Source organism: Tamandua tetradactyla, chromosome 6, assembly GCF_023851605.1.
Source record: "Tamandua tetradactyla isolate mTamTet1 chromosome 6, mTamTet1.pri, whole genome shotgun sequence".
NCBI lineage: Eukaryota > Metazoa > Chordata > Mammalia > Pilosa > Myrmecophagidae > Tamandua > Tamandua tetradactyla.
In genome coordinates this window covers 86,932,937-86,949,481 of record NC_135332.1, presented here as the reverse complement: position 1 = coordinate 86,949,481, position 16,545 = coordinate 86,932,937, and the positions used below count along the sequence as shown (strand labels likewise).

The window sequence follows — 16,545 nt, the reverse complement described above, 5'->3', positions numbered from 1 at the left end:
GGTCAGCAGTGTGAGAGCCCCACACACCGCGCCGACTCCCGCTTAGGGACGGAGGGGTTCAAGAAGTTTGTGGCGCAGGTATCAGAGGGCACAGGCTCCCGGCTGCTCCAGGACCACCTCTGAGTGTGGCTCCCCGCACCTCTGCTCACAAACCCCACCCGCTGTCAGCCTGGAGCAGGGCACTGGTTGAAGGATGGTGCCGAGCACTACAACCTCCAGGCAGGAAAATTTTATTACTTTTAAATAAAGCCACGATAAGGCCGAGGAAAAAGAAGAAAAGGTGACATTTTAACACCATCACTGCTCTGGGATGACTGATCACCATCATCATCATTTCAGGTGAGCCACTGGCTACCTTGTTTTACCACCATCCATCACACGCACACCCACATCCACCCCAACACTATTCCAAGGTCTTCCGGGCTCGACTGCTAAGTCAAGGTTCCCAGCTGGTGGGCTGTGGCTTGCACTGGGTGTGGGTTTTAAACGTAAGTTTGGTGATTTCCCCTGGCTATGGACAGCACAAGTTAACCCCTATTTTTGGAAACCTCAACACGCAGGAAAATTGTTTCTATGGATCTCAGCACAAAGCTCAAGGCCGCTTTCTGGGTGAAAGGACGTGGCCTGTGAGGAGAGGAACCCAACTTCACAATGCATCTGAATTTTATTTCATTGTGTGTTATCTGACGCAAACACACCTTTGTAAACTTACCTTATCCCGCCCAATTGGAAGGGGCATAGCTGTATAAAGATTCTTCCTTCCATCAAACACTGGTTTCCGATCCCCAAAGATCTGTGTTTTAAAGTGCTGGACCATATGTTCCACTATTTCCCTGAAACAAAGAATTCAAGCAAAACGTCAATAAAACGAGGGAAATAGCATGCAAAGACGACATTTTTGCTGACACAGGTTTCTAAGCAATTTCATAAGACCACTGGCTGCTTCTGATAAAGTGATTTTCAGCTTCCTTCTCAAAAGACACAAACAAGAACCCTAAGTGGGTTTATCTTTGTTCACCCTAGTCACCCAAACAGTGGGAAACTTACTCCACCACAACGCTAAGGTACAGTGGACAACACCTCCAGAAGATGAGGGAACACTGAAGAGGGCCAGAGTGGGTGGGTTCTAGGCACCACAGAACCACCCTCCATTCCAACCCAGTGGACGCTGGGCACTGCCTTGGCCTTTGGAGTGTGAGGACAGGAAGACCAGAGAACAGGCTCTAGTGGGCTGTGCGAGCCAGCTTGGCCTCTGACCCTGACCGTACCCCAACAGGATGCGGAGACACCCCTCATATTATCCTCATGAGGACCCTGCGAGGCAGCCTCTACTGCCATCTCCCCACTGTCTGAGGGGGCGTGGCGAGGCCCACCACCAGAAAGGGCCAGGCAAGGACTCAAATCCTGATCTGGCTCTAGCCCAGACCGTGCTGCAGCTTGTGCAGCCTGTCTAAAGGAAAGCCCCTTCACACCCCGGGTATTGCTGTCCTTCCAGTCCTGGCCCCGAGTCCAGCCACGGCATACTTGCAGAACAACAAGAGTGAAATGCACATCTGCGCGCTGTAAGCCAGGGAGAGCTTGGGTGTTATCTGTTACTCAGGCATTACAGCAGGAGAAACCCGACTGGTACAAGGAAACTGTTCTGCTGTGGCTCTCCACAAGCACAGGTGGGACCTGTGTCTGCTGCACCGGCCAGCTCCATCACTCAGAGAGGACACACAAACTGCCAGAGACAGCCTCACCAGCCAGCTGGCTCCAAGGCTTGGTGGAACACCCACCCAGCCCTTTCTCCTAGTCTCTGGTTAAAGGACATACCACTTGGCACATCTTTTTCTCAGCATTTCAAGTCAACTCACCAACATGGGATTCTTGCACACTGTGCCTAAAGAGTAAGGTATAAAAAGCCTTGGCCCTTGCCGACCCCTCAAGGTCCATGTATGAGAAGCTTGCAAAGGACTCACAGCAAGCCAGCCACAAGATACTCAAAATCTCAATCTTTTATCAGGAAATGGTGAGTCATGGTTCTGTGCCAAAGAAGGCAAGACAGATTTTGACAGCAAAGGAGAGAGTTTCCTGGCTAGGGGGTCAGGAAACCTGAAAGACTCCATGAGGTGGTGTGATTGGAGCTCAGCTCTGCTCTAATGGTCTTTAACCAGACTTCTCATGGGCAGCACCTTGGTCTTTCAGGAAGCAAGAATCTGGCAATCCATCTCATTCCTTTCCCAGAATATAAGGAAAGCTTATCTAAGAAGAATTTCCTTATTCAGATCAGTTTTGCTTAGCTGACCTTCAACTGTGCTAGGCACAGAAGGTGAGACTCCAGAGATCCAGCTAATTCTGCTCAAACATGTACTGCTTTGGAAAACATCTGGGGCAGATGGAGACTCTCAGCAACCTCTTGGATGGCTCCACCAAGAATGCCCCAGGCCTCTGACACCAACGGGGAGAGCACCCAGACAAGGTAACATTGCGAGTAGGGTCAGTGCAGCATCAATTTCCACCTCTGCCATTCCAACCAGCACCAAGGTGCACGCCCCACAACCAACGCTCATGGCAACCCTGTATTTCCCCAGTGGACTCAGCCACCCAAAGCCAGATGTGCCCTGCAGCCCCCAAGAAAGGGCTGCTCTGTCCTGTGTGCTGCCTTCAGACCACTGACGCCCAACCTTCAAGGACCCCCACTCCCCATCTTCCCGTTTAGGATGTCACAGTCAACCCAAGGCCAAGGTGTCTCCACTGGAAGCTGCATCACATTCTAAGAGCAAATCACTTCAACCAAACTCAGATGTATCCTGGACGGAGCAAGAGAGTACATGCTCAAACTCATCTTATGAGGCTAGCAAAACCTTTATATCAAAAACTGACACGGCATTTCCTAATTTAACTTCTATGGTCAGTTTAGCTGAATACCATAAGTACATGGAATCTTGAATAGGGCATGAAACTTTGTTGGTTTGCCCAGGTTAGTATGATATCCCAATATATCCCAGAGTAATTTGGACAGTGAATAAAGAAGCATTTGAAAGGTACCTCTGGGGCACTAGGGAGAAAGGAGGAAATATTCAACTTCTCCATTTGGGGAATTTCTGATATCCTCACAAGCAGTGGAGACCAAATCAGTAGGCTGAACCCTCGATCCTGGGGTTCATCCCTATGAAACTTATTCCTGCAAAGAATAGGCTAAGCCTACTTATTACGTCTAAGAGTCACCCTCAGAGAACCTGTTTTGTTGCTCACGTGGCCTCTCTCTCTAAGCCAATGCAGCAGGTGAACTAGTTCTCCATGTGGGTAAATCTCCCAGGGGTGTAAATCTCCCTGGCAATGTGAGACAAAACTCCCAGGATGAGCCAGGACCCAGCACCAAGAGACTGAGAAAACCTTCTTGACAAAAGGGGGAAGAGAAAAATGAGACAAAATAAAGTTTCAGTGGCTGAGAGATTTCAGAGTCGAGAGGTTATCCTGGAGTTTATTATTACACATTATATAGATAGCCCTTTTTATTTTATGGTGTATTGGAGTGGCTGGAGGAAAGTACTTGAAATTGTAGAGCTGTGTTTTAGTAGCCTTGATTCTTGAGGACAACTGTATAATGATATAGCTTGTGCAATGTGACTGTGTGATAGTGTCTTGTGTCTGATGCTCCTTTTATCTAGGGCACAGACAGATGAGTAAAAAATATGGATAAAAATAAATAACAGATGGGATAAAGGTTAAAATAAATTGGATAGATGGAAATACTAGTGATCAATGAAAGGGAGGGGTAAGGGTCACCGTATGTAGGAGTTTTTTTTCTTTTTTCTTTTCTGGAGTGATGTAAATGTTAAAAAAAAAAGATCATGGTGAGGAATACACAGCTATGTGATGATACGGTGAGACACTATGTATGGAATGTTTGTGTGTGAAGATTTAGCAATAAAAATATTCAAAGAAAAAAAAAGCTGGCACAGTCAATGAGTACTAAGGAAAATGATGGGGTACACGGGTAGCTCAAGTGGTGAGAATGCCCACCTTCCATGCAGGAGACCCGGTTTGATTCCCAGACCATGCACCAAAAAAAAAAAAAAAAGTAAAAATGATGGTTCAATCTCACTTATAAACATTGATGTAGACATAAAATAACTAACCAAATTGAGCAATATGTTAATTTAAAAAATACATCAAGTCAAAGTTGGGTATATACCAGGAATGAAAGGTTGGTTTAACATTAGAAAATTAACAACATGAAACAGATCACAGACTTAAAGTAAAAGCTAAAACTAAAAATTTTACAAGAATATGTAAGTGAAAATCTTTATGAACCTTGAGACTGATAGACTTCTTAGGACACAAAAAGTTTCAGTCACAAAAGAGGAAAAATAAATTGTATCTCACCAAAATAAAAAACTTTTACTCTTAAAAAGCCACCGTTATACAAAAAGAAATACAAGACATCAAAATTGGAAAGGAAAAAGTAAAACTCTCACTGTTTGCAGATGATATGATCCTATATGTCAAAAACCCTGAAAAATCCACAGCAAAAATACTAGAGCTAATAAATGAGTACAGCAAAGTGGCAGATTAAAAGATCAACACTCAAAAATCTGTAGTGTTTCTATACACTAGTAATGAACAATCTGAGGGGAAAATCAAGAAAAAAATTCCATTTACAATTGCAACCAAAAGAATAAAATATTTAGGAATAAATTTAACTAAAGAGACAAAAGACCTATACAAAGAAAACTACACGAAATTGTTAAATGAAATCACAGAAGGCACAAATAAATGGAAGGGCATACTGTGTTCATGGACTGGAAGAGTAAATATAGTTTAGATGTCAATTCTACCTAAATTGATTTACAGATTCAATGCAACACCAATTAAAATCCCAAAAAGTTACTTTTCAGAAATAGAAAAACCAATAACCAAATTTATCTGGAAGGGCAGGGTGCCCTGAATAGCTAAAAGTATCCTGAGAACGAAAAATGAAGTCGGAGGTCTCACATTTACCTGACTTTAAGGCATATTATGAAGCCACAGTGGTCAAAAGAGCACGGTACTGGCATAAAGATAAATATACTGACCAATGGAATCGAATAGAGTGCTCAGACATAGACCCTCTCATCTATGGACAGTTGATCTTTGAAAAGGCAGTCAAGCCAACTCATCTGGGACAGAACAGTCTCTTCAATAAATGGTGCCTAGAGAACTGGATATCCATATGCAAAAGAATGAAAGAGGAACCGTATTTCACACCCTACACAAAAATTAACTCAAATGGATCAAAGACCTAAACATTAGATCTAAGACCATAAAACTGTTAGAAGAAAATGTAGGGAAATAAATATCTTACACATCTTATAACAGGAGGTGGTTTCCTAGACCTTACACCTAAACCATGAGTATTGAAGAAAGAAATACATAAATGGGAATGCCTCAGAATTAAATACTTCTATGTATCAAAAAACTTTGTCAAGAAAGTAAAAAGACAGCCTACACAATGGGAGACAGTATTTGGAAATAATATGCCAGATAAAGGTCTAGCATCCAGAATGTATAGAGATTGTTCAACTCAACAACAAAAAGACAGCCAACCCAATTACAAAATGGGCAAAGACTTGAACAGACACTTCTCAGAAGAGGAAATATAAATGGCCAAAAGGCACGTGAAGAAATGCTCAACTTTCCTGGCCATTAGAGTAATGCAAATCAAAACCACAATGAGATATCATCTCACACCCACCAGAATGGCCATTATCAATAAAACAGAAAACAACAAGTGCTGGAGAGGATGTGGAGAAAGAGACACACTTATCCATTGTTGGTGGGAATGTCAAATGATACAACCACTGTGGAAGGCAGTTTGACAGTTCCTCAGGAAGCTAAGTATAGAATTGTCATATGTCCAGGCAATACCATTGCTAGGTATCTACTCAGAGGATGTGAGTGCAAGGACACAAACGGACATTTGCACACCAATGTTTATAGCAGCATTATTTACAATTGCAAAGAGATGGAAACAGCCAAAATGTCCATCAAGAGATGAGTGGATAAACAAACTGTGGCATATACATACGATGGACTATTATGCAGCTGTAAGACAGAACAAAGTTACGAAGTAGGTAACAACATGAATGGACCTTAAGGACATTATGCTGAGTGAGATTATGTAGAAACAAAAGGACATATACTGTATGGTCTCACATTAGCGAATAAATTTGGAGAATTTCATTGGTAAAAGAGACCATCAGGAGATAGAAATAGGGTAAGATATTGGGTAATTGGAATTGAAGGGATACATATATATTGTGCAACAGGACTGACTGTAAAAACTCAGAAATGGATAGCATAATACTACCTAACTGTAATACAATTATGCTAGAACACTCAATGAAGCTGAATGTGAGAATGATAGAGGGAGGAGGGCTGGGGGCACAAATGAAATCAGAAAGAAAAGATGGTAAAGACTGAGATGGTATAATCTAGGAATGCCTAGAGTGTATAATGATAGTGACTAAATGTACAAATTTAAAAATGTTTTTGCATGAGGAAGAACAAAGGAATGTCATTACTGCTGGTTGTTGAAAATAGATGGTAATTAATATATATATATATATATTTTTTTTACCATCTCAGTCTTTATTGTCTATCTATCTTTGTGATTTCATTTATGCCCCCAGCCCTCCTCCCTCTATCATTCTCATATTCAGCTTCATTCAGTGTTTTAACATAATTGTATTACAGTTAGGTAGTGTTGTGCTGTCCATTTCTGAGTTTTTATATTCAGTCCTGTTGCACAATCTGTATTCCTTCAGCTCCAATTACCCAATATCTTACCCTATTTCTATGTCTGATGGTCTCTGTTACTAATGAAATGTTCCAAGTTTATTCACTAATGTCAGTTCATATCAGTGAGACCATACAGTATTTGTCCTTTTGTTTTTGGCTAATCGTACTCAGCATAATGTCCTTAAGGTCCATCCATGTTACATACTTCATAACTTTATTCTGCCTTACAGCTGCATAATATTCCATCGTATGTATATATACTACAGTTTGTTTAGCCACTCGTCTGTTGATGGACATTTTGGCTGTTTCCATCTCTTGGTAATTGTAAATAATACTGCTATAAACATTGGTGTGCAAATGTCTGTTTGTGTCCTTGCTCTCATGTCCTTTGAGTAGAGACAGCATATAGATGGGCCTTGTTTTTTTAATCCATTCTGCCAGTCTATTTCTTTTGATTGGGGAGTTTAATCCATTAACAATTAGTGTTATTACTGCACGGGTAGTACTTTCTTCTATTATTTTGCCTTCTGGGTTTTATATGTCATATCTAATTTTCCTTCTTTTTACTTTTACTAATAGTCTTCCTTTCTACACTCTTCTCCACTCCTCTCTCTTCTGTCTTTTCGTATCTGTCTCTAGTGCTCCCTTTAGTATTTCTTGCAGAGCTGGTCTCTTGGTCACAAATTCTCTCAGTGATTTTTTGTCTGAAAATATCTGAATGTCTCCCTCATTTCTGAAGGTCAATTTTGCTGGATATAGAATTCTTGGTTGGCAGTTTTTCTCTTTTAATAATTTAAATATATCACCCCACTGTCCTCTTGCCTCCATTGTTTCTGCTGAGAGATCTGCACATAGTCTTATTTGGGCTTCCCTTGTACGTGATGGTTTGCTTTTCTCTTGCTGCTTTCAAGATTCTCTCTTTCTCTTTGACCTCTGACATTCTGATTAGTAAATGTCTTGGAGTTTGTTTATTTGGATCTATTCTCTTTGGAGTCCACTGCACTTCTTGGATCTGTAATTTTAAGTCTTTCATAAGAGTTGGGAAATTTTCAGTGACAATTTCCTCCGTTTGTAGGTTTGTCCAGAGTGATGCCCCAATAAATCCCAGAGTGATTTAAACAGTGAGTAAAAAAGTATTTGCAAAGTCCACTTGGGGGAATGGTGAGAAAGGGGGGAAATTCAACTTCTCCAAGGGGAGAATTCTTGATATTCTCACAAGCAGTGGGGACAACCAAAGCAATAGGCTGAGCCCCCAGTCTTGTGGTTTGTTCATATGAAACTTAACCCCACAAAGGATAGGCTAAGCCTACTTAAAATTAGGCCTAAGAGTCACCCCTGAAAGAACCTCTTCTGTTGCTCAGATGTGGTTTCTGTTGCTTAGATGTGGCCAACACAACAAGCAAACTCACTGCCCTCCCCTTCTCTATGTGGGACATGACTCCCAGGGGTGTGGACTTTCCTGGCAACGTGGGACTGAAATTCTAGAATGAGCTGAGACTCAGCTCAAGAGATTGAGAAAATCTTCTCGACCAAAAGGGGAAAGAGTGAAATGAGACAAAGTGTCAATGGCTGAGAGATTCTAAACAGAGTCCAGAGGTTATTCTGGAGGTTATTTTTATGCATTATATAGATATCACCTTGTTATTCAAGATATAATGGAGAGGCTGGAGGGAACTGCCTGAAAATGTAGAGCTGTGTTCCAGTAGTCATGTTTCTTGATGATGATTGAACAATGATATAGCTTTCACAATGAGACCCTGTGAATGTGAAAACCTTATGTCTGATGCTCCTTTTATCTACCTTATCAACAGATAAGTAAATCATATGGAATAAAAATAAATAATAAGGGGAACAAATGTTAAAATAAATTTAGCAGATTGAAATGTTAGTGATCAATGAAAGGGAAGGGTAAGGGGTATGGTACATATGAATTTTTTTCTGTTGTCTTTTTATTTCTTTTTCTGATTTAATGCAAATGTTCTAAGAAATGAACATGATGATGAATATGCAACTATGTGATAATATTGTGAATTAGTGATTATATATATATATATATATATAGAATGGAATGATCATATCTAAAGAATGTTTTTGTTTGTTGTTTTATTTTTTAAATTAATTAAAAAAAGGAACAAGTAAAAATACATACATATACTATAGTATCTTCTTTATTGCACTATAATTTAACACCATTTTAAATAACTGGTCAGTTTAAGAAAGTAAGCAGCCATACTGAAATAGCAACATTGTGTCATATTGTCAACCTACATATTAAGATTTTAGAAATTGAAATATAACTGTGAATAACAAACTCATGTACTGTATAACAATGTATGCCATAATGTGCTTTTTTTTCTTAAACAATGTACTTTAGACATAATGGAAATAATTACTAATAAAATAAGCTTAAAAAAAAAACCACCAGTATGAAAATAAAAGGCAAGCCACAAACTGGGAGAAACAAACACACACACATATCTAACAAAAGATTTATATGCACAATACATTAAAAATTCTCAATTCAATAATAAGACAAACAATCTAAGTGTGAAAATATAAGGTATATGAACACAAACATACACAATTGCCCAATAAGCACATGAAAAAATGCTCATCACCAGTCTTTAGGGAAAACCAAAGAGATACCACCCCACACCCACTAGAAGGGCTAAAATTTAAGACTGACCCTATCAAGGGCTGGTGGGATATGGGTAATAGGTGTGCAGACTGGGAGTGTAAAATGGTACAACAACTTTGGAAAAAAGTTTGACAGTTTCCTATGAAGGTCAACATATATTTTCCATACCATGCAGTAATACACCTAGATAATTACAGAAGGGGAATGGAAACATTTATCCACACCAGACTTATATACAGATGTACAATAGCCTGAAGCTGGAAACAACTCACATGTACATTAACTGGTGAATGGAAAAACAAATTTTGGTACATCCAGACACTGGAATACATTTTACTCCCTCTTAAAAACATGTTCCATCAACCAAAGCAATAGGCTGAGACCCCAGTCTTGGGGTCTGTTCATATGAAACTTAATCCCACAAAGGATAGGCTATGCTTACTTAAAATTAGGCCTAAGAGTCACCCCCAAGAGAAACTCTTTTGTTGCTCTGATGTGGCCTCTCTCTCAGACAACACGACAAGCAAACTCACTGCCCTCCTCTTCTCTATGTGGGACATGACTCCCAGGGGTGTGAACCTTCCTGGCAACATGGGACAGAAATCCTAGAATGAGCTGGGACTCAGCGTCAAGGGATTGAGAAAACCCCGACCAAAAGGGGGAAGAGCAAAATGAGTCAAAATAAAGTGTCAATGGCTAAGAGATTCCAAACAGAGTCGAGAGGTTATCCTGGAGGTTATTCTTAAGCATTTAAGTAGATATCACCTTGTTAGTCAAGAGGTAATGGAGAGGCTGGAGGGAACTGCCTGAAAATGTAGAGCTGTGTTCCAGTAGCCATGTTTCTTGATGATGACTGTATAATGATATAGCTTTCACAATGTAACTGTGTGATTGTGAAAACCTTGTGCCTGATGCTTCTTTCATCTACCTTATCAAGAGACCAGTAAAACATACGGCATAAAAATAAATAATAGGGGGAACAAATGTTAAAATAAATTTAGTAGATTGAAATGCTAGTGATCAATGAAAGGTAGGGGTAAGGGGCATGGTACGTATGAATTTTTTCTGTTGTCTTTCTATTTTTTTTCTGAATTGATGCAAATGTTCTAAGAAATGAACATCATGATGAATACGCGACTATGTGATATTGTGAATTACTGATTATATATGTAGAACAGAATGATCATATGTTAAGAATGTTTTTGTATATTATTTTTTAAATTTTTTCAAAATAATAAATAAGTAAGTAAATAATGGGGAACAAATGTTAAAATCAATTTAGTAGATTGAAATGCTAGTGATCAATGAAAGGGGGGTATGGGGTATAGAATGTATGAATTTTTTCTGTTTTCTTTTTATTTCTTTTTCTGAATTGATGCAAATGTTCTAAGAAATAATTATGATGATGAATATACAACTATGTGATGATACTGTGAATTACTGATTATATATTATGCTGGTTTGAAAGGATGTATGTACCCTAGAAAAGCCATGTTTTAATCAAAATCCCATTTCATAAATTCATAGAATAATCCCTATTCAATACTGTATGTTTGAAACTATAATCAGATCATCTCCCTGGAGATGTGATTTAATCAGGAGTGGTTGTTAAACCGGATTAGCTGGAGGTGTGTCTCCACCCATCTGGGTAGGTCTTGATTGGTTTACTGGAGTCCTATAAAAGAGGAAACATTTTGGAGAATGAGAGATTCAGAGAGAGCAGAGAATGCTGCAGCACCATGAAGCAGAGAGTCCATCAGCCAGCGCCTTGGAGATACAGAAGGAAAACGCCTTCCAGGGAGCTTCATGAAACAGGAAGGCAGGAGAGAAAGCTAGCAGATGATGCTGTGCTCGCCTTGTGCCCTTCCACTTGAGAGAGAAACTGTGACTGTGTTTGCCATATGCCTTCTGAGATGAAAGAGAGACTCTGGACTTCATCAGCCTTCTTGAACCAAGGTATCTTTCCCTGGATACCTTTGATTGGACATTTCTATAGATTTGTTTTAACTGGGACATTTTCTTGGCCTTACAACTGTAAGCTATCAACTTATTAAATTCCCCTTTTTAAAAGCCATTCTGTTTCTGGCATATTGCATTCCAGCAGCTAGCAAACTAGAACATATATGTAGAATGGAATGCTCATATGGTAAGAATGTTTGTGTTTGTATGTTGGTATGTTTAATAAATAAAATGAAAAGAAAAGATAAGAAAACTACAGACCAATCTCTCTAATGAATATAGATGCAAAAATTCTCAATGAAATTCTTGCAAATCGAATCCAGCACCACATTAAAAAAAAAAACATGTTCTGTGAAAGAAGCCAGACAGAAAGGAGAGCATACTATATGATTCCAGTTAAGTGAATCTTAAAAACTCATCTACAGTAACAGAAAGTAGCTCCATGGCAGCCCAAGTGCAGGGGTGGGGAGATGGATGGCAAAGGGGCACAAAGGAGCTTTTTTTTATTTTAAGTTTATTTCTAATTTAAATTTTGATAGATATTATATTCCCATAGTTCTAACATAAAAAAATATGAAAGGGACCACATAGAACATAACTCATTTCTCATCCTTTCCTTCCCAGCTGTAACCTACTTCCACTCTTCAAGGCAGCGATGGAGACTCACTTCCTCGTATTCTTCCAGAGCAGTATTTCTCAGCCTTATTCCTCCTTGTCACTCCCCTAAGGAGCCCTTGGGGGTGGGGGTGGGGGGTGCATGGTCCGGGAATGGAACCCCAGTCTCTCCTATGGAAGCAAGCATTCTGCCACTGAGCCGCCTGCACACCCCTCCTAAGGGGCCTTTTAAGGCTCTCTTTCCTAATTACTCCCCGCCCATGAAAATTTAATACTACAGATATAATTTATATACATTATAAGTGTATCTGTGATTTATACATAAAAAAGACTAAGATCCCCCACACACACCAAGAACACACTTTACTCCTTAGGGGTAGCATTCCACGGAGACTGTATGTTCCACAGGTGTTTTACGCACATGCAAGAAAATACAAATCAATTTTATCTTCTCTCTTTTATACAAATGGCAACACACTATACACAGGGTTCTGCCCTTTTTTTTGTTTTTTGTTTACTTAACTTTTTTTTACTATATAGTTTATCATATAAACAAAGCAAAGAAAAAAGCAGCAGTTTTCAAAGCACTCTTCAACATTACAGGACAGATCCCAGGGTGTGTCACGGGCTACCATTCCATTCTCTCAGATAACATTCCACCATCTCAGATTCATCCTTCCAGCCGCTAAAAGGAGCTTTTGGGGTGACAGGAATGCTGTGTCTTCACTGTGGTTGCTGTTACATGAGCGTACTCATTTCTCAAAGCTCCTAGACTATACACTGAAAACATTTTGTTGTATGTAACTTATATCAATAAAGTTTATCTTTTGTAAGATGAATGTAACAAATTAAAGAAAAAATGATGATAATCTCAAAGACGTAGTAAAATAGCATTTAATAAGATCCAACAATTACGCATGATTATTTTAAAAGTTAGTCAACTAGGAATAGAAAGAAACTTCCTTAATCTGGTAGACTGGCTTCAGAAAATGAATAGCAAACAGGCTTTCCCTCTGAGAGTCACAAGGAAACCAAGTTGCCCATTGTCACCACTCCTGTTCAGCCCTGTCCTGAGTGCCATCGTCCCCACAGTGGAGTGAGAAAAAGACAGGGATTGTGTTGAAGGAAAAACTGCTATTACTGCTGGGTGTCCAGACTCCACTTGCTGAAAATCCAGACAAAACTACACGCGCAAAAAAAGTTAAGTTTCATAAAGACAGAGCCCTTGCCCTTTCTGTTGCTCCAAAACTCCGAAGGCTCGAAACTCTGAAGCCCTGAAGCCCCGCACAAAGTGGACACTCCATAAGCATTTCTTGAACAAACGCACACACCTTCTCCCCAATACTGATACATCTTTGCTCATGACATATTCTCAGGGGAAGAGGTGGGGAGGGCGGAAGCTCAGGAATGAAGAACATAGAATGGCAAAATCAACCACCAAATCAACGCATCTCAGTGATAATGCACAAGGAAGCAGTTTTCTGGGGAATAAGGGAAGGGCTGGGAAACAATACACACAGGTATACTTCTCTATCCTCCCACGTTCTCTACAATATCAAGATTCCCCAAGAAGCTTTGGTTTCCAGCAGGGAACACGGAGTTACACTTCTTTCTTCTCCTAGGAAACTGTCCTGTGACTGTCTAAATTTAAGTTTCTTACAACACAGGGGAATTCCTTCCTGACTTCGCTAGACAGGGTGGCTATGTCTAGAAGCATAGATTCTAATTACTTAACACAATAACATAATATTAATACACAATGTATCATATATCTACCCATATTCCTAGAACTGGTGGCCATCCTCTACTCCGTTTTCGTCTACTCCCAGTTTCTGGGAGGAAAGTCTCACTCCCACTGCTCTTCTCCACCCTAACATTGGGGACGAGTAGCTATCCCAGATCCGTCCATTTCAACTGCAGCAGTGCAAGGGTTTGGCACATATTGCAATGGGGAATGGATTTCACTCAGAGTTAAACACATAGGAAATGAAGGATAGGGATCCCCTACTTCCACAATGTGAATCTTTTATTTGGGAGATGAGACTCCATAAGATGTTAAAACAAAACAACAACTACAAAAAACCAAGAACAACAACAAAGAGATTTTTCAATTTCATGGTTTGAAATATTCTTTCCCCAAAACCCATTCCTTCAATCCCAATAAAGATTTAGAGAGACATTTACTTTCTAGGTGATATAATTTCACAAGCTAATTCTAAAATGTACTTGGAAATACAAAGGATAAAGACCAGGCAGAGAACCCTTTAAAAGGAACAAGGTAGAGGGCTGGCTCTAACAGACAGAAAGGCTTATAAGACGATGCTGAGAATGCGTGGTGCTCTGCAGGAATAGACACGCAGACCTCAACACAATAGAGCCCAAAATCAGACCCACGGGCTTTTCACTTTGTGATAAAAGCAGCAGAACAGAAAGAACAAGACACACTTTTCAATAACTTGTACTGGGGCAGGTGGGTACTCAACATTCAGATAGATAAATTGAGCCCACAGCCCTTGAAACACATCTCTACCTTCATGCCACCATCCACTACTGGCATGACGTCTCCACTCATACCCTGAGCTGTGGGCTTCTTCAGGGGAAGGAGTCATAACTTACTCATTTTGGGACATCTAGACCCAGGCACAGCATTTGGCACACAGCAGGTGCTCAGTAAATATTTGTTGAATAAAGGAAGCTGCTAAACATCAGATCTAGTTCTGCCCGAACGGACTGCAAAGGAGCCCTGCTCAGTTGATCAGTAGGACAACTTGGCACCACAAGAATCTTTGCCGGCCAAAAAAACACATTTGCTATCAACCACGCACTGCTCCCATTGCCTCTGCGGGCCCCCTTTGTAGGGAGAAGGGTGCTATCATCTGCTGCAAAGCACAGACAGAAATCAGACTGCTTAGTTTTTATGACAGGATATCAATACAGTTGCCTAAATTCTAAAACTTGGGGCTCCCTCCCCTCTCCCACTAGACCAACTCCCAGATCTTAGCAATTGCCAAGAGAGCCCTGAGAGGAGTCACGTGGGGACGTCTCATTCTTCTAGTCTCCAGAATGGGTTTCTTTATATCAAGCATGACCACTAGCAAGCAAAGTGCGTGAACTGCACCGGCATGGCTCCCTGGAGAAGCACCTTCATTGAACAGCGTTCTCGTTTTACGCCCCTGACCTTGCTCAAAATGCAACATGCCCAGAAAGACTATTGATCTTGATCTTGAAGACAGATCAATTAAGATGCTCCAACCTGAAGAGGGGAGAAAAAGGCTTAAAAGATCCTTAAACTCAATACCACAGAGTCGATATCAAATGCTTTAACATATATGTAACTGGAGTCCTGAAAGTAGAGGACAAAACAGGGCAGAAAAGTATTTGACGAAATGATAAACAGTATTTTCCCAAATTTCATGATGAAAGACATCAACATAAAAATCCAAGAAGCTCAATGAACCACAAGGAAAAATAAAAAAGAAAATCACACCTAAACACAAATATTGAACTTGCATACGGGGAATTACGGTAAGAATGACAATTGACATGTCAGCAGAAAAAAAAAATGGAGGTTAAAAGACGATGTGATTATTTCTAAACAAAAATTATTTAGAAAAATTATTCCTAAATAATTTATATTGTTATTTCTAATTCTGAGCTACTGAGCTTTTTGTATATCACCTGGTCAGTCCCAGAAACTTTGGGTATTTATGTGACACCTGATAATCAGGGTTAGCACTCTGAAGCTATGAAAGTCAGCATTACCCCATGTTTAAAAAGTTGAAAAAGGATCAGACTTTGAATAGAGATATGAATTAGGCTGATCTGGATAGGACTGAGTTAAATAAGAATACAGGATAAAGGATGATATGGTCCATATTTTAAAACATCAACTTCTGTGTGAGACCAAAGGGAGAGATGTTTATTTGGTACAAAATTTATATTTTGGGTAGTGCATTTCCTAATTTAACTTGTATGGCTGGTTTAGTTGAACACTATAAGTATATGGAATCTTGAATAGGGTAGGAGATTTTGTTGGTTGGTCCAGGTTAGTGAGATGCCCCAATATATCTCAGAGCAATTTGGGCAGTGAATAAAAGAGTCCAAGGGGACATTTGCAAAGTCCCCTTGGGAGACTAGGGAAAAAGGAGGAAAATTCAACTTCCCCATTTGGGGAATTCCTGGTGTTCTCGCAGGCAGTGGGGACAACCAAATTAACAGGCTGAGCCCTTGATCTTAGGGTTCACTACTATTAGGCTTATTCCTGCAGAGGATAGGCTGTATCGTGGGACTGAGGGGAGCCTTCTTGAATGGGGTGGAGATGGGGAGAACTGAGATACATAAATAATAATAACTTATTTATTATTAAATAAATTAATAATAATAGCTATATTTTTATAATAATAATAATAAAGGATAATAATAAAGTTTCAGTGGCTCAGAGATTTCAAATGGAGTCAACAGGTTATCCTGGAGGTTATTCTTATGCATTATATAGATACCCCTTTTGAGTTGATGGTGTATTGGAGTGACTAGAGGAAGTACCTGAACAGTTAAGCTGTGTTCCAATA

The 16,545-nt window shown here is 39.9% G+C and overlaps 1 protein-coding gene across 6 annotated transcripts in view; it reads right to left on the bottom strand.

Annotated features, from left to right (window-relative positions):
• The window catches only part of AGO2 (argonaute RISC catalytic component 2), a 134,015-nt gene that overhangs the window by 41,046 nt on the left and 76,424 nt on the right, over positions 1-16,545 (bottom strand). For all 6 annotated transcript variants that reach the window (XM_077166705.1, XM_077166704.1, XM_077166706.1 and 3 more), the window contains one exon: positions 713-833. In XM_077166705.1, the coding sequence (XP_077022820.1) occupies positions 713-833 (121 nt within the window). The remainder of the gene's footprint in view (positions 1-712; positions 834-16,545) is intronic.